At 43.9% G+C, this 26993-nt stretch overlaps 1 protein-coding gene across 2 annotated transcripts in view; it reads left to right on the plus strand.

Moving 5' to 3' along the window:
• map1aa (microtubule-associated protein 1Aa) overlaps positions 1 to 26993 on the plus strand; it is a 56835-nt gene extending 29842 nt beyond the window's left edge. For both annotated transcript variants that reach the window (XM_085165421.1, XM_085165491.1), the window contains 5 exons: positions 11363 to 11445; positions 12974 to 13114; positions 15074 to 21971; positions 22059 to 22285; positions 24118 to 26993. In XM_085165421.1, coding sequence (XP_085021547.1) covers positions 11363 to 11445; positions 12974 to 13114; positions 15074 to 21971; positions 22059 to 22285; positions 24118 to 24273 — 7505 coding nt within the window. In that variant the 3' untranslated portion in view covers positions 24274 to 26993. The remainder of the gene's footprint in view (positions 1 to 11362; positions 11446 to 12973; positions 13115 to 15073; positions 21972 to 22058; positions 22286 to 24117) is intronic.

Here is a 26993-nt window from a genome sequence, read left to right on the forward strand (position 1 = left end):
GTCGAGCGCTGGCTGATGGTCGAGCATCTCACAACTGTAGTTCCTGAAGCTTTTCAATGCTAGCTCGCTGTAGGCATCTCAGAACGTGGTCGCAGGTTGTTGAGCTTCAGTATTACATTCGGAGCAGCGGATACTTTTATTTTGTAGAACAGTCTTTACTCTGTTTGAACCTTTGTCCAGTAAATCAGAAACAGCAGTTACTCCTCAAAATTTGTACATTGCTCTTATATTTGGCGCTTCCAAGTCCAATACTGGGTTTTAGTACTGTGTTACAGATAATTGTAATGCCATTACAGTAGGGCTGCACGATCAATCGTTAGAAAATCGCGATCTCAATTCATACTTATGTGCGATCTCATTTCCAAATGACAATGATTTAAAAAAAAAAAAAAAAAAAAAAAAACGACGATTGTGCCGCATTTTGATCCGGGACGTAATCTGCATGAAAACAAGCGCTCACTCTTCCTGCTCAACAAATGACAAGGGCGGAGCCTTATACCACGTGATAAGGAGCTGGCTGCTAAAATTAGCAGGGAAAAAACAACGGAGAGCACGTCAGGGATGACGAGAAAGTGACAAGAAAATCCGTCCCAGTCAACCACCCAAACATCAATAACGGGAACCTTATACAGCGCTTCCCTATACCCGTCGAACTCCCGCAGGCACAAAGAAATTACGGAGGCTATTACTTATCACCTGACCAAAGATATGGCTCCATCAACACTGTGCAAAACGAGGGATTTAGGAGAATGATCAACACCCTAGACAAACGCTACACAGTGCCGTCCCGCAACTATTTTTCTATTGTTGCACTACCTGCTCTATACACGCAGCGTCGAGCAACGGTGGAGACGCAATTTCAAGCAGTACAACATTTTGCAGCAACGACAAAATGTGAGATATTTGTTGTTTTTATGTTCAGTCTCAACTGTTACGAAGTTGATGTGCAGTTAATAAGTGCAATAAATATTTATACTGGAAAAGAAAATCGTGAGAGAATTGTGATCTCAATTCTAAGCAAAAAAAATCGTGATTCTCATTTTATGCAAAATCGTGCAGCCCTACATTACAGTAATCCATTACATCCTCAGTAAAACAGTACTCTATGTTGGTCTGTTGCTTTCCTATATTACACAGTAATACTTGCAGACTCTGTGAGCTTTCCTGTGTAAATATTCTGAGATGACGCAATGCTTTCATCGGAAGCAGTTTGTATGAGATAATAACTGCAACATGATGAAACCAGTAACTGAACTCATTATGTTCTTATTTAGTTCTCACTACTCTGACCAGTCATAACAAGGGCACCTTATTGCTTTTGTTACAGAGGGACAGCATCATTTATCATGTTGCTACTGAAAATAATAAGCTTGTATGGTAGCCTATAAACATAAGCTGCTGACAGCTGAAAACCTGCCAGATACTATAAGCAGCTTTTAATTGGTTTGTTTATAAGAGCTTCAGAGCAAAAATCAGAAAGCTGCACTTTAATGGAGAATTTAAAGTCTTACTGGAAGTCCAGCAGAACAAGGTTCTATGTGTCATCACGTCTGTGTGCTTTCTTTGCAACGGAAAAACTGAACTGCCACTGGCAATGTTATCCTGTTTTATTTTTAACCACCGTGGTTAGGGTGTAGGATCATGCTATGTGGAGGCACACAGAGTGACATATATGGGACGTGGTCTACTTTTACAAGTAAACACACAGCTGAGATCACTTAGGTGGCATTTTATGAAAGTGTGGCCCTCGGCTTGGAGATGATTTGGCAGTAAATGTGCCGCTGCCTGTATGGACGATAGCAGATGCAAAGCACTTCCTATCATGGAGACGGGAGCGTGTAGGCTGGTGCTGCTTTGGATGTATTCCTCAGTGCTGTGAGCACCCACTCAATATCGGACATCTCACTCAAATTTTCAAGTGTAGGGGGAAGCTTTACTTGTGCACTCTCTTGCAGAAACAACTTGCTACAGGATTGTGCAACATAGAGGTTGCACACTAATATAAAACGTTTCATAGTAGTTCTTGGATCGTTTTAGAAAGCAGGACGCTTCAAGATGTTCTGATGGATTATCAAAAAGAAACAAGTTAAAAGAAAAAATCAACATAAATGCTGTTTTCTAGAAATACCCACAAAAACTTATTTGGAAAGGACACGAGAAAAAAATATCAAAGCCAAACCAAGCAAGTTGTTACTAAGCAGCAACCTTGGGGGGTAAAAAACACTCAATTACATTTATACAGCGCCAAATCACAGCAACAGTCGCCTCAAGGCACTTTATATTGTAAAGTAGACACAACAATAATACATACAGAGAAAAACCCAACAATCATATGACCCCCTATGAGCAAGCACTTTGGCGACAGTGGGAAGGAAAAACTCCCTTTTAACAGGACTGACTGACAGGTGTCCTGAGTAGGAATGGGAATCAATAAGAATTTAGCTTTTCTGATTCCAATATCAATATCACTTTTCATTTCCATTCCATTTTGATTCTGTTATCAGTTCTCATTGGTTTTGCTTTGAAAGTCACTGCCATCTCTAAGCTGCATATCAAAGACATTACATTCATGCAAATTAATTGCATGGTGTGTGGCCAAATGTTTGTGCATGTTGGTGGTATTTCTAATCTTTCTTAAAATTAATGCATTACTTTACTTAATTACTCCCAGGAGAAAGTAATTCATTACACTACTCATTACATTACTTTCATGTTTCTTCATAAAATAACCTAAAATGCATTGTCGCATAATTACTGTTAACCAATATAAACACAAGTACAAAAGCCTATCCCAATGAGGAAACACATACAGTTGTTCTCTTAGCACAAAGCTAAGAACACAAAGGAATAATAAAACCAGAACAAAGAGATGTTAAAAGAAATCACCATGGTGGCTTTACTTCAGAAACATGTAGACAGGTAGAAATGGAACCTGACTGCTCATTAGTTTGTTACCTGTTGAAGTTCAGGGTCTGGCTGCTGGGCTGGGGTCGACATTCACTCTGGGTTCTTGGCTAGCTTAGCGTTAGCATGCTATCTGTGAAGGTGCTTGCAGAGAGCCAGTGTCGTGTTAGCAGCATAAGCATGTAAGAAGCAAAGCAACATACAGGAGGTGTATGCACAGAGGTCTGATTAGCAAGTGAGGTACAACTGGAAACAATTATAGTGAGCTGACAATCAGGAAAGGATGGAAAACCATCAGACAGGAAATATAAACACCAGACGCATGGCTAAATTTACCTTTAAGATAAAAAGACTAAAGAAAGAAGCTTGAGAAGAAGAGGAAACACTGAAACCTGTAACAGAACACAAGAACACAACAAGACTAAATATAAAATATAAAAAGGCCATCACAACACCATGGTGAGGTCCATTTGATATAGAGTATTAAATGATTCTATACAACCAACATCCTGAAGCTATATTGTTCTTCTCCATCCCATTAGAGGCCACAGTGAACAGTCATCATGCCGTTGTTATTAGAAACAGCCAGAGCCAACGAGGCTGATAGACTGTCACATTTCTACTGCAGCACCTACTCTGCTTCAGTTAATCTTTCTTTATTAGTGCATGCTGCTCAGCCAGATCACAAGCATGAGCCACAGAGGCCCACACTACATTTGGGCTGCATTTGTTTCCATGATAACAGTGTGAGTGATGTGTGGGCACATAAGTGGCCTTACAGGAGATTGTCCTCAGACACGTTATTAAGTACAAATAAGGGTGAGGAGTGTGAAGCGGTTAATAGGCTTCTCAGACATGCAGAACATTTATATTAGTGGGCTGGAGTGGAAGTGTTTTGTCACACACAGAGGCAGCAGGGAAGAATGATGGGTAATGGCTACAGGATGTTTGTTTCACACACACATATAGAGAGGGGGAGAGAACAGGCGCACAGGCTTAAACACAGACGACTGGTAGAGTCATATATCACAGATGGTTACTAGATTTTTAAAGGAATTTTTCGAGGCAGGTTACTGGTGTTGGTTGAGGATGGGGCTCTGAATGCTTTTCTAGTTTGTTGTTTGGACTAACCAAGATATCTGAAACTAGCATACAGTGGTGTTAAAAGGTGTTTGCCCCCTTCATGAGTTTCTGGGTTTTTTGTTACTGTTTCAGATTATCAAAGAAATTGAAATATTAGAGTAAGATAACACATGTAAAGCCATATAATGACCCATCAAGGACTCATTTTAACCCTCGTCTCACATCTTCCCTGTGCTAACTTAGCCTGTGCTAAGGCTAACCAAAGATCTGTAGGTAGCCATGAGGTGATTATTGAAGGTCAGCAAGCTGGACTTTTGTCTCTGTTTTATCTTATGTCCAAAGCTATGCTGTAAATTTTTGTTTAATTTAAAAATACAGTAGAAACATTTTTATACATCAACTAGCTAGCTAGCTTACTGCTAACTTCTAACTCCATTTGACATCATAAACCTTTTTCATAAACTCCCGGACATTTGACTTTATTGCAAAACCTGGATTATACCCTGTTGCAGACACAGACAATGATAGCTGGAGATCTGGATCTGGATATCCGAATCATTCCTGATATACATCTTTGAGGCATCCGAGCAGATTCTAGCGGAGTCACAGACGTGGAAAGTATAAAACCCACTCGACATGTGGCAGAACAGCCACACTGATAATTCTTTGGAGCTAAAATCTAGAATGTTGTTTATTCTGATGGTATCTTGGTGCTTGTTTTCCTATTAGGAATGAGAACTCAGAATCAGATATGGCTAGTGATATCAAAATTAACAGAAGCATTAACATTATTTGCAGATAAGGAAAGGTTCAACTCAGAGCAGCCGGGGTGTGTTTTTCTGTTGAAAACACTTTAAAAATGTTGAGTCATTCAAATTAAAACATGGCCAAAGTTAAAAAATGAGGATTTTTGTGATGATTATAATGTGATAATAGTTAGATAAACAGAAGAGATAACGATAGCTGGGGTTAATGTTAGGCTCGACTGTACCATCAGTGGTCCTGATGTGTTTGCTGATGAACCCATTGTGACTGTTGTGACATATACAGAAACCTAAGTTTGAGCACAATTTCCCTTTGAGCTCCAATGAGGGAACCTGTGACCACGAGGAGCATTAGGAGGTGGTCAGAGGAGGCCTTAGCGGAACTACAGGGCTGTTTTGAGGTGACCGACTGGGAAACACTCTGTGAGCCTCACACCGAGGACATCAATGGGCTTACTGAGTGTATCACAGACTACATAACTTTCTGCACTGACTCCATTGTTCCAGCTCAGACTGTTCATTGTTACCCAAATAACAAGCCGTGGGTGACTAAGGACATCAAAACCCTCCTCAATGACAAGAAGAGGGCTTTCAGAGGGGGCAATAAAGAAGAGGTGAGGAAGGTCCAGTCTGCTGGACCAGACGGAGTGAGTCCCCTCGTCCCCAAGGCCTGTGCCCCCCAGCTGTGTGGAGTCTTTCATAAACTGTTTATGCTGAGTCTGAGTCTGCAGAGGGTCCCAGTGATGTGGAAGACATCATGCCTCGTCCCTGTACCAAAGACGCCACGTTCCAGTGGCCCCCAGGATTACAGGCCCGTGGCACTGACCTCCCACATCATGAAGACCCTGGAAAGGCTCATCCTGGACCAGCTGCGACCCATTGTCAGACCACATCTGGATCCCCTTCAGTTTGCCTATCAGCCTCGTCTCGGAACTGAGGACGCCATCATCTACCTGCTCAATCGTGTCTACACCCATCTGGACCAGCTGTCGAGCACTGTGAGGGTCATGTTTTTTGACTTTTCTATTGCTTTCAATACCATCAGGCTGACCCCCCCTAGGTGATAAGTTAGCAGCGATGCAGGTGGATGCTTCTCTGGTGTCCTGGATTGTTGATTACCTGACAGGAAGGCCACAATATGTACATCTCCCACAGTGGGAGATGTACATATTGTGGCCTTCCCCTTCCTCTTCACCCTCTACACCATAGACTTCAGCCACTGCACAGAGACCTCCATCTTCAGAAGTTTTCTGATGACTCTGCGGTGGTTGGATGCATCAGCAGGGATGATGAGACAGAGTACCGGGCTGTGGTTGACTCCTTTGTCACGTGATGTGAACAGAATCATCTGCAGCTCAACGTGGCAAAGACCAAGGTATTGATCATGGACTTCAGGAAGACCAGGAAACACTTGACCCCTGTTTCAATCCAGGGGGTCAGTGTTGACATTGTGGAGGACTATAAATACCTTGGAGTACACATGGACAATAAACTGGACTGGGCTACAAACACCACAGCACTTTACAGAAAGGGCCAGAGTCGTCTCTATTTTTTGAGGCGACTGAGGTCCTTCAACATCTGCCAGAAAATGCTCAGGATTTTCTATGAGTCTGTTATGGCCAGTGCGATCCTCTATGCTGTTGCATGCTGGGGGAGCAGGCTGAGGGTAGCAGATGCCAACAGACTCAATAAACTGATCCGTAAGGCCAGTAATGTTGTGGGGACGGAGCTGGACTCCCTCAAGGTGGTGTCGGAGAGGCGGATGTTGTCCAAGATAAAGACAATGTTGGATAACACCTCCCACCCACTCCATGACATGCTGGTCAGTCACAGGAGCACGTTCAGTGAGAGACTGAGAGTACCGAAAAGCACCACTGAACGACACAGGAAATCATTCCTGCCTGTGGCTCCCTGTACAACGCATCCACTTAACACACGGTTTACTGCAACAGCTACACCCTTTTTGCACATGTTCTTCCTTTTTCAGCTATTTATTAATAAGTGACTTTATGTATATATATGCCTGTATATATTGTGCTATTCTTAGTTAGTGTATTGTCTGTCTTTGTTAATGTTTGTCTAGCACTGTAACGAAAGAGAATTTCTCCTAAGGATCAATAAAATATTCTGATTCTGATTCTGATGTTAGAGATGTGAAATAGAAAAACACATAAGAAGCGAAGTGGCACTGTTAGCTCACATCAGAAAGGTCGTGGGTTTGAATCCGCCATCTGGCCGGGACGTATATGTTTGCTTGTTTTGTCCGGACACTCTGGCTTCCTCCACAGAACAAAGACATATACTCACCTCTATCCCAGCTGGGATCATTTCCAGCCCCCCCACAACCCTCAGTTAGATAATAGCACTTAATCCATTCAGATTTATTTAGCAACCTCCTTGAGGGCACCTACCCACCGCAGGATTCTGTGCAGGACCCAGGTCGAGAGCAGAGTATAAGATGAAGGTCGATATTGGCCTGTCCCACCTTTACCTTGATGCATTGCAGCCATTACACTGAAAGAAAAAAAGAAAATGCCTAACAAGTTTGCCTCGGCACAGTGTGGAGGTACACCAGGCTACAAATTCACTGGGAGGTTCCCAAATTTGGGATAAACAGGTGACAGACTTCTCAGCTGTGTAAATCAATCAGTTAGAGATGTTCAGCAGTCTCAGGAGCTTGGGAAGAAACGGATGACCTGGATGACTGAGAACATACACAGATGTTCAGCAGTGTTAATTAAATAAAAGACTGAAAAACAGTTTTTTGGACAGTTTCCGTCACAGCTGCATGCTGAATGTGAGCAAACAAAGCTCTAAGAGGCTCACAGTGATTCAGCCAGGATTATTAAACTGTTCGAATGCCTGTGGTGACTTCAATTAAAGACTTGAAATTCAGAAAGTGTTGCAGTTCAAATGTTTATAGATCTATTTTGGTAGATTTCATGTCAATAAAATACGTGCACAGTTGTGGATCTCTTGAAAATCAAAGAGCCTACATTCTCTCTTATTCATACTGAACATGATATAAAACAAGAATAGAAATATGATCTTTGATTGTTCTTTCAGCACCAGTTGGTTCATTAAAATGCGATGCTCTTGATGACCCTGCTTTGGTGCTTTTACACTCTGCTTGCTTGATCAGCAGCTGAGCAAATGCAGATTGTTCACAGGTTTGACATTATGTGAAAAGCTGGAGCACATGTGTTTACTGAGCAGACATGACACTAGCTGTTAGTTTGCTCCTGACTACGACTTGAACGTGTCGATGGATTATCTCTGACCCTCCGTGCATCCTTATAACATTAAGGCATGTCATTTTCTCCTCGAGTGCTCCCCCCCACCCCCCACCCTCACTAACCTTCCCTTTCCAGCAGGGAAAGGACCCATTAATAGCCAGTGCCACCTCCTTCACGTTTTCAAGGTTGAGGAGAATCTTTTGTGCTAAATATAGATTCTCGTGGCCGAACCGCCTACATGGTTATCATACTGCTGATGCTCTGTCACTGGCTTTTACCTCCTATACTGTGTAATGCTGCTTGCATGCTAGTGTGCAATGCGAGCCTCCCCTCCCTCTCACAGAAATGCTGCAATGCGTCTCCCTCAGCCAAGACTGGGTCAGTGTAACTCAGCAGCAGGAGACAGTGAAGCGTGCCCATAGCAACAGTAAGACTTGTGGCTGTGGATTTTTTTTCCGGCAATATTGTTGTGATTGTACATGAGAAAGATGTAGGATTGAACCCCCACCCCTCTGTCATCAGGGCTTTAGTTAGTGGCAGTGAAGAAAAAACCCAGTGTGGAAAACAGAGGGCGGAGCTGAGGATGTTAAGGATTGTTGCTGCAAATGTTGAAAGCAGGACATTATATTATCACTAGTACTTTGCTCCATTCTGACACATTTTACTCAGTTTTGTCGCAGTGTTTGATGCAGATGTAATGTAATAATAAGTGTTTCAGTTCGGTCGTCCCCCCAACTGGGGTCACCCCGACCATAGTTCAGGGGTGACCGTGGTTCAGGGGGTTGGGAAGCTTATCTTGTAACCGGAAGGTTGCCGGTTCGATCGAGCTCTGTCTGTCCTGGTCGTTGTGTCCTTGGGCAAGACACTTCACCTACCGCCTGCTGGTGATGGCCAGAGGGGCCGATGGCGCGATATGGCAGCCTCGCCTCTGTCAGTCTGCCCCAGGGCAGCTGTGGCTACAACTGTAGCTGCCTCCACCAGTGTGTGAATGTGAGAGTGAATGAATAGTGGAATTGTAAACCGCTTTGAGCGTCTCGAAAAGCGCTATATAAATGCAGTCCATTATTATTATTATTATTTCATCTCTTCATCTTCAAACCTTTAGCCTGTTGATGGGACACAACAGATAAACTGCCCACTGATATCACCGAATGCCATTTTATTTGCAGATATTAGTAAAGAAGGTTGATATTGACTCTATATTCATGCAGTGCTTTGATGTATGAGCCTGTATGTTCCCAACCAATTACATTTCCAGCAGTCTCAGCTGATATACATGTAGCTGTGTTAGAAAATGCTAACTTGCTAACACGATAGCATTTCCTAGCATGACAGCATGTTAGCATATCTGGGCTTTGGAACAAACTCTGAGAAAAGCCTTCTGCTACTCTCAGCTGTACACTGACTTCATTTACAGAACTACAAACTGTTCTCTAACTTTCACTCTTTTTACTTGTTTTGTGTTTAAATATTCTTTTTGATACGTGTGTAAATGCTCTGATGTCAATAGCGAGATTTCAGAAGTAAAAATCCCACCCATATTCTCCACAGAGACTTTGATTATGAGCTACAGTATAATGATGTAACTGTCCAGCGTTATCACTCTTCTGAAAATGAACATTATACCCAGGCTACTTTACCCAATACAGATGGTGCCGACCCTCTTCCCACACAAAACTATCCAAACTCTAAATGGCTGGTTTAGCTCCTTTGTTTGGGCAGGGAGGAAACCTCGTCTTAAAATATCCATGTTATGTCTTCCATCCTCAAAGGGGGGCCTTGATTTCCCAGATATAAGGAAGTATCAGCTGAGCACCCATATGCGTATAGCTGCTGATTGGGTACAACAGCCTTCTCCTGTCTGGTTGGATATTGAGAGCTCCATGTCCAGCTTCCCTTTGAAAAATTTGCTTTTTGTGGGAAAACTCAAGACCTTAAGGATGTTCTGTAGCAACCTACTTACATTATCTACTGTTAGAGCTTGGCGAATGGTTCAAAAACTAGAAGGAAGGTCTCACCTAACATCTCTTTTCACTCCCTTATCCGATTATCCTCTCTTTTTGTCTGGAACCACTGACCCCGGCTTTCGGAACTGGGCTGCGAATGGTATTTCTACCTTTTCTGACTGAATGGACGGGTCTAACCTTATATCCTTTGACCAGCTAATCGATAAATACAACATTCATAGGACTTCTTTAGATATTTACAAGTGAGGGACCACATCCAAAGGGCTACAACAATACTTTCTAATCAAACCGTCTCTAACTGTGAAAAGCAGATATTTCAGCCAAATCTTAGAACTTCTATAAAAAAAATTTATGGCCTGTTAACAGAATTTGGGGTCATGGACACAACTTATTTGGGAAAAGGAATTACATATAGAGATTAGTGACGAGATATGGGACAAAGTCTGGGAGAATGCTAAATCTCTGAGCATCTGTAATAAAGTAAAGGCAATCCAAATTAAAATTTTACACAGCGCTCGCATATCACCTTCTCAATGCCATAAATACAATTCAGACCTTTCTCCGCTGTGCCCTAAATGTAAAATAGAGGTGGGCAACCTCACGCACTGTCTATGGTCCTGCCGGAAAATACAACAATTTTGGTTTGTCATAAAGTGTGAACTGGATAAGATCTTCACCACTGACACTGAATGCAACCCATTGTGTATGCTACTTGGAGTGGCAAACGACAAAATCAGGGGGAAGTTTGGAAAGCAGCTCTACGCACTGTTAACATTCTGTGCAAGGAAATGTGTCCTTTTGAACTGGATCACGGACACGGCCCCATCTAAGACTCAGTGGCACCGGACGGTACTGGAATATATGTCACTAGATTTCTTAATATGCAAGTTACATAGTAGGGACAAAAAGTTTCATAAAATATGGGACCCATTTATGGCGTATGTCGGTTTCTGCTATTTTCTCACAGGCCCTGGTATAATGCAAGCATGTCACTGCTATTTTACATATGTGTATTGTTAATTGTATCTCATAATCAAAGTGTCTGGATTTTCCATTTATTTATTTGTATTCTTGAGCCGGGTTGTTTGTTTTATTTTGTTTTGTCTATTTTGTTTTGTCCTGTTATGTTGGTTTTGTTTTGTTTAATGATGGTGTCAGTATAAAGTTTAAAACTCAATAAATACATAGAAATGCTCTTAAATATTAACTTGCATTGCCATGCTTATCATCCAGAGTTACGGATGCTCTACAGTCCTAATATTTACTTGACAGAGGTACATGTGAGACTCTGCACTTGTATTGTACCAGAAAATCTAATCTGTTTGGCTTTAATCAGCTGATGGTTTGCTTCTTGTTCCCGCCTGGTCATCAGAAGACCTTTTAAGTTTTTATGTATCTGTTCCTGCAGGCCAGCGAATTCTCCAGTATCAGAGTGATGTCCTCCAGACAGTTGTGTTGGTGAACCCATCAGAGGAAACTGCTGTTTCAGAGGTGAGTCACATTCAGATAGCATACAGGAAACAAGTGCGTGGCGATGATCAAAGTGTTTGGTTCCTATTTGGAAAAGTTTTTTCATTTAAGTCACACTGAGGAGTTCTGGGCCAAAGTGTTCAATGTGATCTGAGTTCAGTTTGTCTTATGAAGACCGTAGCAATACCTGCTGTTCACCAGGGATCCCAGAGTCGGAGGTCCATGCCTGTCCCAGGCTTCTCTGATTAGCATCAGTACACTTTGTCTGCTGAAGGACCACAGTGTGAGTCACAGACAGTGTGTTCATACTCTATGTTATCTGTCTTTGACTGCAGATAACAACTTTCATACTATTTTTGTTTACACAGGTCGACCTCATAGCTTTAATTAGTCACTATAAACATTTAATTAGTCCTTGACGAGTAACTTGCATCTGTAGATCAATGTGGAACTACTGCCAAGTCTACATCTACAGGACTGAAACAGCTGGTCCCTCAAGCTGCCCAAGAAACTCACAGTTTTGTGTGTTTATTCTCCTTTTAACCATTTTCCTTAGGCCTCCGGAATCTCAGCTTCTCAGCTTCTCAGCTACTTATGACTAAATCGAGACTTTAAATGTGCCTAAAATGGGTCCTGTTTGTTGCAGAAATAGAAAATACTTTTTCAAACATTCTATTTTGGGTGTTAAGTGACAGGCGCTCATTTTTAAACTGCTACATTTAGATTTGTAAAAAGGAGCAGGAGTTTTTGCAGCCCGACTGACCTTTTTTTCTTAAACTCATTTTGTTAGAGCAGCTATTTTGATTGGACATATTTAGCGTTCCATTCATCACACAGAGGACAAACTGCAGCTATTTTACTCATTTCCAGCTCCATGTAGGCTACTCTGTTCTACATTTAAGCAGCTTTGTATGATGACTTGTTAGCTCCATAGACAAAAAGGAATAATATTGAATATATTTTATATCGATTATTCACAAAAAGAAAAATATCCATTTATTAAGAAAATAAAGAACATTTAATTATTTTGTAATCGTCCTGCCTGAATTACTTAACAAACATCTGTAAAGCATTTTTCTTTCCTTTGCTTATCAGCAGCAGTTGACCCTGGTAGTCCAGGAGCACAGCAGTCATCTGCTATCCGTTACTTATGAAAGAAAAAGAAAACAAGGAGCCTTTTGTGCACAAGTAGATTGTGTTTCTGGTACAGGCTAGGCCGTGACGCACCCTTTCAGTTCATCCTAAAGGTGCCGTTTTAGGTCCTGTCCCTTTAAGGCTAGCTTTCCTTCTTTCCCCCGTGTCTGATTGGCTTCTTTTCACACACAGAAAGTTGGAATTGCAGGTACATGTGGGACAAAATGATCCTATAAGTGTTTGGATGTCTGCAGCTTTGAATCAGTCCACCACATGTTTGGGTACTGAAAGATTTTTCATCATCTTTATGTGCTGCCATTTGACTATTTTGTTTGTATTTCTGGTAGATTATTGATGATATAGTATTCTAAATATATCAGTTGTTGTTACAGTCGTATTACTATCCTCTGCCTAGACTAGCTCACTGATCACCGACTCTGCTGCAAATAAGTTGCTGATCCTGAGCGGCCAGAGCTCTGAGCAAGGCGGTGACATCCAACTGCAAAGTGGAGCCTTCACCTGGCAACATTTCTCCGACATCATCTCCAACCCTGAAGTAAGCTGCATGTGCGTTCACTCTAAATACTTTGTTTCAGTGTATGCGTGTATTAGGGGTGCAACGATACACAAAATTCACGGTTCGGTTCGGTTCGATACTTTGGTGTCACGGTTCGATATTTTTTCGATACAAAAAAAAATGTTCATGCCTTTTTAATTTGTCATTTATTAAATTTTCACAGCACATTCTGCACCACATCTGTGCGTTCATCATTTGTTTGAAGCCAGCTCACCTCCTGCAACCACTTTTCCGAGAATACGCGCTTCTTTTGTGGTTCGGACTCCTTCTGACATTTCTTTGGAGGTGGAGGAACATCACAGTAATTGCTTAAAGGAGCTTCTTCGACATCTTTAAGAGTTCTAAACAAATGTCTGTCCTCCTCCAGAAAATCTTATGTATGCAAACACGCGTTGCAACTTCTTATCTTGTCGCGTTTTTTATTTTGACAGCGAATGCGCACCTGCGGACCACTTATGTGCAGCCCTGGTTATTTAGCTCGTCATATTGCAGCCACAGAAATTCTTTTGTCCATGAAACCATAAAGCTGCACTTTCTTTTTGCCTTATAGTCTGATTTTTCATAACTTTTCCGTTTTGTCACTTCTTCACCCTGACCTGTCTTATTTGGCTCAGCAGAACTAAAATATATATCCTGCTGCTTTTACACAGGCACTCACATAACGCTCAGCGATTCTCTGCGTGATCAACCTCTCACATGTTTAAGCTGCGGGAGATTTCACTTGTCATGTTTGCATAGTAAGCTAACAATTGATAAGACGATGTCAGAGGAATTGGTGCGCAAATTATCATCACTCACCAATCAGTGCTGTCGCTCTCTATACACAGTTTTTGCGATTGCAAAGTGAAAGCAAAAAACAAGCGCAAATTCAAACGCGATTTCAATATGTCAAATATTGACAGTGGCTCACCGATGCCAATGACATAATTACCCAGCTACATTTCCGAAAGAATGCAAAAGCATTGACATATATTTTTCCTTCCTACGATAGGCCGACGGGCAGGGCAGGGCAGCCCGACTGGAAAAATTTTGATTTTGCGAGCCCTGTATCTGATTGAGGAATCACTCATCTTTGGAAAAGAGAGTTTATTACAGAGAAATGGCTCTTTCCAAAATAAAAGCTATACTATACGCTTCTTCTGGGCTATATTCTCAGCAGCATATTAAACATATCAGGTCCCCATAAGGAGAATCATGTACTAACGGCTGTCTAAATGACTCGTAAAGTTTGTAGCATGCGTGCTTGTTTTTGTCTGCTTCCGCGTGTCTTTGCACTAGGATGATGTCGGAGTAAATGTGCAGTCATATTCGTTGTGTTCCCACTAGTGCTGTCAGCGTAAATCTCGTTGAAATGACGTTAACGCCACAACACGGCAAATCTCCGTTAACGAGCTACCACGGATCGCCCCGTGCGTGGGGCTGGACGGCCAACACGTTAACGAGCTAACTGCGCTAACACACTAGCTCCCACCCATGTAATTGAACATTGCTGGCACATCCAACATACTGTTTTACTTTAGTCCATGACGCGCTTACCTTCAGGCTCATACGTCACATGAAAACCAAATTAGTTCCAAACGCCAGATCTGAATGAGGGTGGGGGAGGTTCAATTTGCCATGTTGCAAGGAGAGCTTAACTTCTGTCTCGCTAGCTTGCCCTGCGCTCAGTGAATCTGCGTTCGACTACTCCGCCTAGGCTGCACTGTCGAGCGCAGATCCACTGAGCGCTCAACACAGACAGCACCGTCAGAAGGAAAGTTGATAAAATAAATTAAAAATGTTGTATTGTTCGATACATATGCGTACCGAACCGAAAGCACTGTATCGAACGGTTCAATATCGATACGAGTATCGTTGCACCCCTAGCGTGTATAGATCAACGTGGAACTATAAAAATGATTTTGGGTCATGTTTCCCTCTTCCTGTGTTTGATTGAAGGTGATTGAAGTCCTGTCCAGGGCCTCTTCTGAGAAACCGTCGAAGCTTACCGTTTCCTGTCAGGGAGAAGGGGGCTGGAGCTCCCTGGGCCAAAGCCAGGAGCAGCAGTCACTCCTAAATCTTCTGGAATACCGCCTGAACCCCGAACCCCACCTCCCCAACATGGATGGAGTCACAGAGTTTACAGAGTATGTTGCAGAGACAGTAGATGTGCCATCACCCTTTGACCTTCTGGAGCCCCCAACCTCTGGTGGGTTTCTGAAGCTGTCCAAACCCTGCTGCTACATCTTCCCTGGAGGCAGGGGAGACTCTGCTCTGTTTGCTGTCAATGGATTCAACATCCTGGTGGACGGTGGGTCTGAGCGGAAGTCCTGCTTCTGGAAGCTGGTTCGGCACCTGGACAGGATCGACTCTGTCCTGCTTACCCATATTGGCGCAGATAACCTCCCTGGCATCAATGGGCTGTTCCAGCGAAAGATTGCTGAGCAGGAGGAAGAGAAGAACCAAGACTCTGGCTCCAGCAGCAGCGGTGACTGGATGAAGAACCTTATTTCCCCCGAGCTCGGGATTGTGTTTTTCAATGTCCCGGAGAAGCTGCGGATGCCCGAGTCCACCCTTAAGGTAAAGCGAAGCATTGAGGAAGCATCTCTGACACTGCAGTACCTCAACAAGCTCGGCATCACACCAGAGCCTCTTCATAGGGTAGTAAGCAACACGATTGAACCTATCACACTGTTCCACAAGCTTGGTGTGGGAAGGTTAGAAATGTATGTTCTAAACCCTGTAAAAGAAAGCAAAGAGATGCAGTTTCTAATGCAGAAATGGGCCGGAAACAGCAAGGCCAAGACAGGAATCATGATGCCGAACGGAAAAGAAGGAGAAATATCGGTCCCCTATTTAACGTCAGTCACAGCTCTCATCGTGTGGATTCCTCATCGTCCAACAGAAAAGATAGTCCGTGTGCTTTTCCCAGGAAATGCACCACAGAATAAAATATTTGAAGGCCTAGAGAAACTAAAGCACCTGGACTTTCTGCGATACCCAGTGGCTACCCAAAAAGACATATCATCCGGCCCACCACCTCCCATCATAAAACAGACCAAAATAAGATCAAGAACTGATAGCAAAGAGAGTCTGAAATCTTCGCCCAAACCACATTCGAAAACAACTAAGAAAGAAGCCAGTGGACCGGAGGAAGAGTCAAAGAGCGATACCGGCAAAGAAAATAAGGCTGAAAAGAAAGAAGAAAAGAAACCCAAAAGTGAAAGTCTAAAAGCCACCAAACAACAGAAAAACAGTGAAGTAGCCCCTGGAGTTAACAAAACGGAAAAAAAGAAAATATCAAAGGAAAAAGCTGCCAAGCAAGAGAAAGCATCAAAGATGGATGAGAAAAAAGACAAAGAGAAAAAAGAAATGAAGAAAGAGAAACGCGAGGTAAAGAAAGACGAGAACATACGAAAGGAGGAGAAGAAAGAAAGCAAAGCCAAGGAGGACAAAAAGAAAGATCCAAGTAAACCTGAACTGAGAAAAATCACAAAACCAGACCTGAAACCATTAACCCCTGAGGTGAGGAAAACTTTGCACAAGGCCAAGACTCAGGCTAAACCTAAAAGCGACAAAAATAAAGCAGTGAAGGAGGAAGTGAATGAGAAAAAACCAGTTTTAAAGAATGTGCCTGAAGAGGTTGAGGCAGCAGCTCTGGCTGACAGATCCATTGTGTCCTCACCCGAAGACCTCACTGAGGACTTTGAGGCATTGAAACAAGAGGAGCTGTCCAAACACAAGACAGAACCGATCCAGAACGATGTCATGCCTGAGCTAACAGTGCACTCTGACGCTAAAGTTTCTTCCTTAGTTTTCCCTGCGGAAAAAGTCACAGCCTCAACCACTGAGACAAAGTCTGCTTTGCCCAAATCTCCAGTCAAACAGGAAGAACAGGTGGTGGCGGCTACTCAAAAGAAGAACTACGGCGATGATGGTTCCAATAAAAAGTACGAAGAGGAGAAAATGGAGAAATATGATAAATACTCCATAAAGGATAATGTAAAAGATAGATCGAAGAAGAGCGAGAGCTCAGAGGAAGAGGGTGATGTAATCGAGAAAGCTGAACTTGAAGGGACAGAAGACGATGAAGTCCTGAAGTATAAAACTGAGGAGGTGAAAAAGGAATATGCAAAGGAGTGGGACACCAAGCCATCGCAAAAACCGTTACCAACTGCACAGGCAATAGCAGCCTCTGCCTCAGAGCAGTTCTCTTTTATCCAAGATGAAACCATACCCGGATACTCTGAGACTGAACAGACCATCTCTGATGAGGAGATCCACGAGGATACTGAGGACAGGATTCCACAGCTGCACTATGATGTGGGCTCTTATGACATCTCTGTTCCCGACGTTCCCGGCACCTTTGATTTGATGCACGGTATAAAGGAGATGAAGAGCTCCGCTATATCTGACGTTGCCGATGTCAAACCCAAAGCCTTTATGGGAGGTCCCGAACCTGAGCTTGCACCTTACCCCACCATCATTGCTGCTCCTCTTGCTGAAGAGGAGCACATCTCCTCAGCCACATCCATCACAGAATATGACAAACTGTCATCCTTTGCCACATCTGTAGCTGAAGACCAGTCCGTTGCCTCCGTGACAGCGCCCCAGACCGAGGAGGCTGGGCGGAACTCTCTCATGCTGGATACCATCAACAGCATCCCCTCACGTGCAGAGGCTGCCCAAGGGAAGGACTATCTCCACTCAGCAGGAACCATCTCACCCACCTCCTCTCTAGAGGATGACAAGTGTTTTAAGTCTCCTTCCTCTGATGAGTATCAGCCCCACATCCCTGAGATCGAGGGAGAAGTGAATGTCCCATCAGTCCAGGATGAAGAAGATGATGACGAGGATGAGGATGAGGACCAGACCCCAAACGTTGACATCCCTCTGGGTAAACTTCAAGAGGGCTACGAACATGCAGCCTCCATGATGCTCCAGGAGAAGGAGAAATCACCCTCGTCCACTTTTTCTCCTCCTCCCTTCTCCACTACACAGTACTCACCCTCACAGTCTGTCAAAGGAAACCTCTTCATTGCAGAGGGGTTTAAGACTGGTGTTGAAATAAAGCCTGTATCACCCCCTCCTTCATCATTCTCCCCAGGGCTAGAGTCCCACTCCAGGCAGGAGAGTGAGGAAAGATGCCTAAGTCCGGACGATAGCACCATGAAACTTGCATCACCCACACAGTCTGTGCCTACCAGCAGCGGCTACTCTCCAACGGAGGAGAAGCCCTTTAGGACAGAAGACAGAGACGAGGCACTGACCAGCACGAAAGCTGACATCCAGAAAACAGAGAAATCAGTCACCATCTCAGACAATACCTCCTTCATTGGTGTGTCAGGTGACAAGACCATGTTTGAAGCATCTGAAGAATCTGATGAGGAGGATGATGACGATTATTATGCCAAAAAGGATCTACAGCCTACCGTCAAGGCAAAGCTTATGGAGGCCAAAGAGGGTTGCTTCTTGGATGATGACTTTAGTTTTGATGCAAAATCTGCAGGAACTCAAAAGGAAGTTGTGAGCTCAGGCAAAACAAATGTGGCCTTTGCCACAGAGGAGAAACCCAAACCTCACGTGACGTATTCGAACAAAGATGAAAAAGATGACGACTTTCCAGTTAGGGTAGGGTCTCAGCCCGTTTTGAGTGATCGCGCTGAAGCTGACATTACAAAAGACAGCGCAGAAAAAGCAGATATCACTATTAAAGAGCCTGAAAAAAGTGTTCAGTTCAACCTGTACGAGTTTCCCGAGAAGGAGGGTAAAGTAAAGGCCTCATATGTAAGACAAGACACTCCCTATGTGCATGGCAAAACGTTCTCTTATGGTGACATTTACGACAGCAAGACAAGCTCAATTGACTCTGACTCATTTCGTCAGGAGTCCTTAGAGGTCCTTAAGGTGGAGAAAGACGTAGCAAAGGACAGCGCAGATCTGCTAAAACATGAGCCTCCCTTCACAGTCAGGGATAAGATGTCAGAAAACGAGGGATTTGCTGTTTCTTATGGAAAAGAGTCCTCATCGTGGCTAGACTCCAAGAGCACTCCAGCTACAGCTCAATTCGAAAAAGAGCTGAAAGAAAAGGAGACATCTAAACACAGTGAAAGTAGTCGATTCCCTTCAATGGCTGACAGACCTGAGGCATGGACCACTTCTTTGTCATCAGAAAAGGACGTCAGAGTCCCGACTGACAGCACACAGGCCTCAGCGTCGGGTGTAGACAAGCTAGCTGCCTCGGCCTACAACGAGAAAGGTGCGTGCTTGGAGATTGATATGCGAAAGCTAACGGCGAGAGACGAGGAGGACTATGATGATGATATTGTTGATGACGACGATGAAGAGGAAGATGACGAAGAGGAGGAGGAAGAGGACGAAGGTGCTGTTGATTCTGATATTGAGAAAGGTGCCAAAGAGAAATCTGAAAAGGAAGTGAAAAGTCTGATCAGTGAAACGCTTGACCAAGACAAGCCTGAGTTCATGGTTTCCATGGCTGGATATGGTAACAGCGGTCAGGGGAAGTCGGTTATTACAGGAAGCAGTTCGAGCTCCCTCACAACGGTCGAAGATAAAACCAAGGCCGACTCGTCATCGCTAAGTGGAAAACCACTGGATTTAGGGGCTGCAGGTTTCTCTAGCTACTCATCAGGATTTGAATACAGCAGCGGAAGTGACGAGAAGGAGACGTTTGTGTCCAGTCAAAGCTCAGACAAAGCAGGAGAGAACTTCACCTTGAAATCAACAGACGGCAACTATTACCAGAACGACAGAGCTGATTCTGATTTTGAGAAACAAAAGACACCAGATCTTCTGAGTAAGAAATCGCTGGACACAAGCTTCCAGTACACAACAACCACCGCTGCCCCTGGGTTCTCCTCCTCTTCGGCCTACAGCTACTCCTCCTCCACCTCGGGGTCTCTGTCCACCAGCCGTCAGTTCGGAGAGGAGCTGGAGACACCTGCCTCAGCCGAGCCTCTCTTTGAGTACTCCTCCTTCAAAGATGAACACTCGCCCGTTACGGATTCTCCATTCTCCAGCTCCGCTGTCGCAAAAGATGACTATTTAGAAGTGAGTGAGAAACAAATTACAGCTACGAGCGCAGCTGAGACTACCTCCGGTTTGGCCCGCTTCTCACCTCTCAGTCCTTTTGAAGAGGTTAAATCATTCCCCTCCCTCTCGCCCAGTACCTTTACTGATGACAAGCACATGACTTCATTAGGTGGACTAACAGATAAAGTCTCTCAACCTGAGTGTTTCTCTAAGCCTGAGTGGTCTGAAGGGTCCCAGCTGGACACAGCTGTAGGATTTGGGGCCACAGCAGCATCACCATTCTCTCAACTTTCAGAGTTCTCCAAGGACAAGGAGGCAGCTAGTGCTGCTCTGTTTGGCGTCACGTCCTCGCCTCGGCCAGACATAGAAGGCAAACATTACTTTGAGGAGACCGAAAGCAGCGAAGAAGAGGATGAGGAAGCGTATATGCGTGAGATGACTCGGAGGTCTCCTTCTAGTGGCCTGGCTAGTAGCCTTTTATTTTCTGACAAGCCTGTTGCTCCACCCATCGCTGAAAAGCCAGGAGATGTGCTTCCAGATGTTCTTGGCTCCTACACTCCCTCAACGCTTCAGACCAGCAAGCCGGACACAGTGAACGGGCCCACGGAGGTCAGCACGAGTTCCATGCTCCCACCTGCAGCAGCAGTAACTGGTGCAGCTTTAGGCTCAGCCAAGCTGGTGTCACACGAGGGAGCAGCAGGTTATGTAAGAAGCTCCTATGAGTGGGAAATGCCAAAATCCCAGATGGGAATGGTGCCAGGAGACTCTCCCCCTCATTACCGTCACGATGATGAATTTGAAGAAGAGTGCGAGATGGAGCCAGAGCATCCTGCCCGCCCGCTCTCACTCTCCTCAACTGATCAGCCGTTCCGTTCACCGTTCTACGGGGAGGAGTGCAGCCGGGGAGGGCAGGACGACGAGGACGACGATGACGACAGCGATCGGGATGCACCCATAGGAGCCACCTCCTCCTATACGAGCCGCTCCTCTCCCGGATATTCGTCTTCTGAGTACAGGCAACGCAAAGAAGACCTCTCACCTTCCTTCATCAACCCCTGCATGCGGCAACTCTCCAGCGACGAGGACGATGAGGAGCAAGGCCGCAGAAGTGATCAGTCGCAGGAGGGTGATGAGCACGACCTCTCAGTCAAGAGAAGGGCTCACAAACACGCCCATCAACACCAATCCCACAGCAGGGACAGCAGCTCTCTGCACCAAACTGGTGGGATGTCAGCAGGATTAGGCTTGGCCACGGAGGACACTCCACCCACCTCGGTCAGCGAGTCTCTGGCCTCCCAGTCAGATTCGGATGCACCCCCGGGCAGTGAAGAATACCCTTCAGCTACCGGTGAAGGCAACATGGACTCAGATGAGGATGCTGACTACATGCCAGTTGATAAAGCTGCCCTAGGAGGAGGCAGCCACCACTTTACCTCCAGGAGGAGCCACGATCCTTCTCCTGCTCCCCTCATGGATCCTTCCCCACACCCCCCACGGCCAGACGTTTGCATGGTGGATCCCAACTCTTTAGACAACGGCTCCCTGAAGAAAGAGCCAAAAACTAAGAGCTTAAAGAAGACGGCAGGCAAAACCAAATCAGGATCACCAGCTAGGCGCAAGCGGTCTCCTATGCCTGTCAAACAGACGCAGTCTCCTCGTAGTGCGTCACTGAAAAAGAAGGAGGCCGACAAGAGTTCGCGGATGTCTCGTCTTTCAGATGGACAGGGCTCCAAAGATGACGACCTGTCCAGGTCAAGCTACAACCCTGGCAAAGGGCTGACTAATGGTGTCAAAAGCAGTTCAGGTGAGCAAATGTCATTGAAAACATAACATCCTAACTCTTTACACAACACAAAAGGGAACAATGGTTTGGCCTTCTTTACCCACACAGGTTCTCAGAAGTCAGGCTCTGTGGCTGCTCCCGGCCAATCCATTTATGTAGATCTGACTTACATTCCCAACCACTGCAGTGCCAAGAATGTGGACCAAGAGTTTTTCAAACGCATTCGTTCTGCATACTATGTGGTGAGTGGCAACGATGCAGCGAGTGGCGAACCGAGCCGAGGAGTCCTTGATGCACTGTTGGACGGCAAAGCTCAGTGGGGATCAAACCTACAGGTATTATTTACGTGTGTTTTAACCCATCGATTTAAGTCATCACTGATGACCCTAACCCTGACTCTAACCTAGGGTTAGTTTTTAATACATTGTTCTCTATCAAGTTCTGGCAATTAGGGAACAAAGAATATAATCTTTCTAATTGACACACAGAAGAAACTATTCTTTTTTTCCTGACCTCCAACATGTAGAGCTAGGTTAAGGTTAATACTGGGGTCATCGACTTGATAAAAAAATATAAACACAATAATTTATACTTTTAAATCGCAAAGGTTTGTGGTGGCATTTATTGACCACCTCAATCTCTTACTCGACCTACGTACTGAGGTGTGCAGCTGGTGATGCTTTTGTTTTCCACTAAGCCCAAATTTCTTTAAGTTGGACATCAGCCAGTGTTCTTTTGTGCCAGAAACCTGTTTGATGTCTACAGAAGTTTAACAATCTCTGATTGCTGTCAGAACCAAAGAGGTGACAACAACAATCTGCGCTAGGCCGAAAACTAGATAGCCAGCATACTCTCCATGATCCTGCTGTTCAGTGGTTGCATTCACTTCCTGTCGGGTAACATGAACGATCAGACATCAGAGTCATTTACCTCTTTGTCCTTCCAAACCAAAACGCTCAACTCCGGTGGCTTTGGCCATGTTTTACATGCGGTCTGTTAGAACAGCTGAATACTACTACAGCTGCTAGCTTCATAAATAGGTTAAAACAATTACATTTGCCAGCTTAAGTGACATCACTGAGCTATATGAGTGTAAACATACGTCATGAATTTGTACAATTGTGGTCAAAACTTGGCATGAACGTCATGGTAATTACAAGCTTTTATTGAATTGATTGAACTGTTGTCTTTCCAGGTTTGAAGAATGGTGCAGCAGTACATCTTTAATAATCTCTAATACATTTAAAGAAGAATAATTGGGTTAGCTGAGGGTAAAAAGTACATATACACTCACACTAATATTTGGTTACTTCTCAGCAAGTTGCTTCCTGACTCAGTGGTTTTGGTAGACACCAGCAAGCTCAGGGGATAATCCTGACTGAATATTCGATTAGTTGTCCTGGCAGAATTGGTAGAGCTTATTTAGGCTACGTCGACACTAATCCGGATAAATTGGAAAACTGCGGTTTCGTCTAAAAACGCTCCGCGTCCACACTATCGTTTTCAATCGTGTTCATCCACACTGAAAACGCTATGTTGCCGTGCTGCGTATGCGTGAAAAGTACGATGATTGACCTACGTCTTTTCCGTCTGACGTTTGTTTACTTTCCGGCTCTTTGAGACGTCGCGGCAAAATGTCGCGGCAAAGTGCCGAGGCAAAGTGCCGAGTTTTATCTGGAACATATACAAACTGATATTGATCTTTAATAGGGCTTGAGAGCAAACAAAACAAATGCTGTACGATGCCGTCCGCCATCACAGTGTGGACGGAACGCCAAAACGGAGAGAAAAAGATGCGTTTTCAAACCAACAGACCCAATCCTCTAACGATGGTACCCAGGCCTGTGCCATGAGGACCGATCAAACATCCACCCAACTCCTGTTTGTTAAAGTCATTGCAGATGCGTGCAGCACAATCACTCCACACTTGAAAAAGAACAGTTCAAAGAAGCCCCAAATTACCAAGACATTATTAATGTCTACGATAAGTGTTTATGAACTTTTGACCACAACTTCACATTATAGCAAGTACTGCTAAAACTAGACCGCACTCACCGCATCAAAGCAAAAACACAATCCTTCAAAGTGTACCAAGTTTAAAAATCTTCTAGGTACCCTCAGTTCTGTTGACTACACCTCCGCACTTTCATTTGTGTTTCCCTCTCAGGTGACGCTCATCCCCACCCACGACACTGAGGTGACCCGTGAATGGTACCAGCAGACGCACGAGAGGCAGCAGGAGCTCAACATCATGGTCCTGGCCTCCAGCAGCACCGTTGTCATGCAGGATGAGTCTTTCCCAGCTTGCAAGATCGAGTTTTAAGATCCAGCGTTTGTCTCCTCTCTCTTCTCCTACTGGCCTCCCCAGTTTACATCGGTTTTTATTTACTCTTCTCTATAGCCCGATATGCAAATATGTATCTGCCCCAGTTATTTGTATTTGAGTCCATTTGTGTGAAACAGATCTGGGTAACTGTCTCTGTTTTCTAGATTTTTATTTATTTCTAGGGTTGTTGTGGCTATCACCATTTGTATAACAGAGTCGTTTTTTTAATTGTTCACTGCAATCTTAATACTTCGTCGTGTGAAGGGAAGAGTTTTATTTTCTGTCCCTTAACCGGATTTTTTCCTTATTTTATATAACGCAGTGATTTTTGCCCCTTTGTATTGTCAAAACAATACTTAGAATAGGTTCTAATTGAAGCACAATTAAAGCCAACAACAAGCAAGTCAAACAAATCACGTTTATCGTATCGGAGAAGATCTACGATATTTTCAGCTGCTCCGTTATTCACGGGCGGGTCGCCACAGACGCTAGCTCCACATTTGTTCATTTGGCATTTTCATTTGCGCTTTATTCCCTTCCTTTCTGCTAGGCAGTGTGTAAATCACCACACAACAGAGTTTGTGATGAATTTCCTCTGTGTTTCCATTTCCGTCTCTTCGGGGCTCCCGCTGACGTAGAGAAACAGAAACCCAGAGGTCCACTCGGGCTTTTCAGTATATTTGCTGTAGCTATAGGGACGCTCATACTCAAAGATAATCTGTCTCGTAGTGACTTGTGCTCTTTCTAAAGTCCTTTCAAAGTGAAAACCACTTGTTTCAGTTTCTCAGTGACTGTTTTTCCTACAGTGAATTTGAGAAATCAGTTGTCTGCGTTTGTTTCTGTAGTCTTTGGTGTATTTCCAGTCAACATATCGTCACAGAGGTCACATAGAGAGCTGTAGGTGGAGGTCATGATGTAGTTTAAAAAGAATCATCTGATCTTTGGTATTTACATATTTATATCTTTACATACAGAAAATAGCACTAATTAGAGTAGAGTAACCTCATACCTGTTGCTGTGTCGATACAAAGGTTGTGTTAAAGAATGTATTCCATTACAACGATAGGAACATGTGGTTGTAAGGAGAGATTGCGCGTTCGCCTGGTTGACGGTCGCCCACATGTGCCTTTCTGTCCTGCTGTGCTGGAAGGGAAGAGAAAGTGATGGTAGAAATGTTAGGCACGCCTGTGTGCGATACATCGCTGGCTCCTCTGATGTTTTCTTGTCAGCGCACAAAAGGTCAGAGTTGTACATAGTGAGGGTAAAACGGCACCTTTCAAAGCACCCAATCAGTATTTCAGCTGCCACTCAAAGAAGCACAAAGGAGTGTGCTAGACTTCAACTGGACTTGTTTTATTAATTCGCCATCATAAATTGTGCAATTTCTTTATTTTTTGTTGAATTTAGCTACAATCAACTTGTTGCATTTGATTTTGTATTAAATTTTTTCCGGCCATAGCTTGGTGGTCATTTTTGGATAGCACTTCATTACCTTAATATTAGACGTAGATGTGATTTGGTCGAGTATTATCGATGATGATTTCTATATTTTGATACTTTTTGGGGCAATTTAATAGATTTTAACCAGGAACTAAACCAACAATCAAACAGATGTAAGGACCAACAGGCCTCACCAGGGTTGCTACTTTATGATCCGCAACGAAAACGCAGATTTTCCCCTCTATGTCTCCTCGGCTCAGCTAGCGACGCGTGTTCGACAGACGCTGGCGTCATTGGCTCATATTTACTTTGAATGTGAAGATGCAGATTACCTTTACGTTCTCCGTGGAGGACTTCGATATCCGGGTTGCCTTGGTTTTTGCTGCGCATCGTACCGTACACCCAAGTCACACTCGCCAGATCGGCCTCACCGTAGCCTCACATCAGCTGTGTGCAGGCTAAAGCGATGTCTTTCTTTGAATGACAGGACACAGTCTGACTGCCATTCTGTCAACAAACAACTTACAGAAGCGACAAAGATATGGAGTCGAGGGTTATATATAATTTTATGTATAATTACATTTAGCCTACATCTGGCTAGGGTAAACTTTCCCGTTAACTCTCTGCGCTGCCGGGTCATTCAGTGACGCTGACATTCCTGCGGTAAAGGAATATTATAATCACACACTACTCACATATAAGCAAACCACTCAGACTGCCAGACACGAGGGACTCGGTTCGCTCACGTCACTACATTTTTATCTATAGTGGACTTCCTGTTACTCACATTTCTCTCAGTCAAAGCTTAACACACACACAGCTAACTGCTCTATTTTCATGTGCAAAAAAACAAAAGTTAAAAAAGTCAGTATCTGTGGCATTCATACTTATCTGCAGTGGAACGACTCATAAATCATAAAGACTGTTGGTTTCCAGTGAGCCCTGCTTGTGCGTGCATGTGTACCTACCTTCTGAGTTCTCCTGTATCGTAATAGCTGAAAACAGACCTGACTTAACATAGAGATGCTATTTTAAATGATGCTAGTTAAGAAGCTAAGCTGCCTGGTACTGAGGAGGCACTGTGTTGTAAAGAAAGCCTCGTGATCGTTTTCTCCCTCCTTTTCTGCTTCATGGTTTTACTTCCATCTCTTGTTTTAAGTGCAATATTCTCTTTATCTCTCTTTAAACGCTTAAACAGGTCAAATAGAAAAGTGATTTATTGTTGAAAGGGAAAAGTGTGGTGAAGATCAATAAAAATATCATTTACCGAAAGAAAA

This window comes from Neolamprologus multifasciatus, chromosome 1 (assembly GCF_963576455.1).
Source record: "Neolamprologus multifasciatus chromosome 1, fNeoMul1.2, whole genome shotgun sequence".
Lineage (NCBI taxonomy): Eukaryota > Metazoa > Chordata > Actinopteri > Cichliformes > Cichlidae > Neolamprologus > Neolamprologus multifasciatus.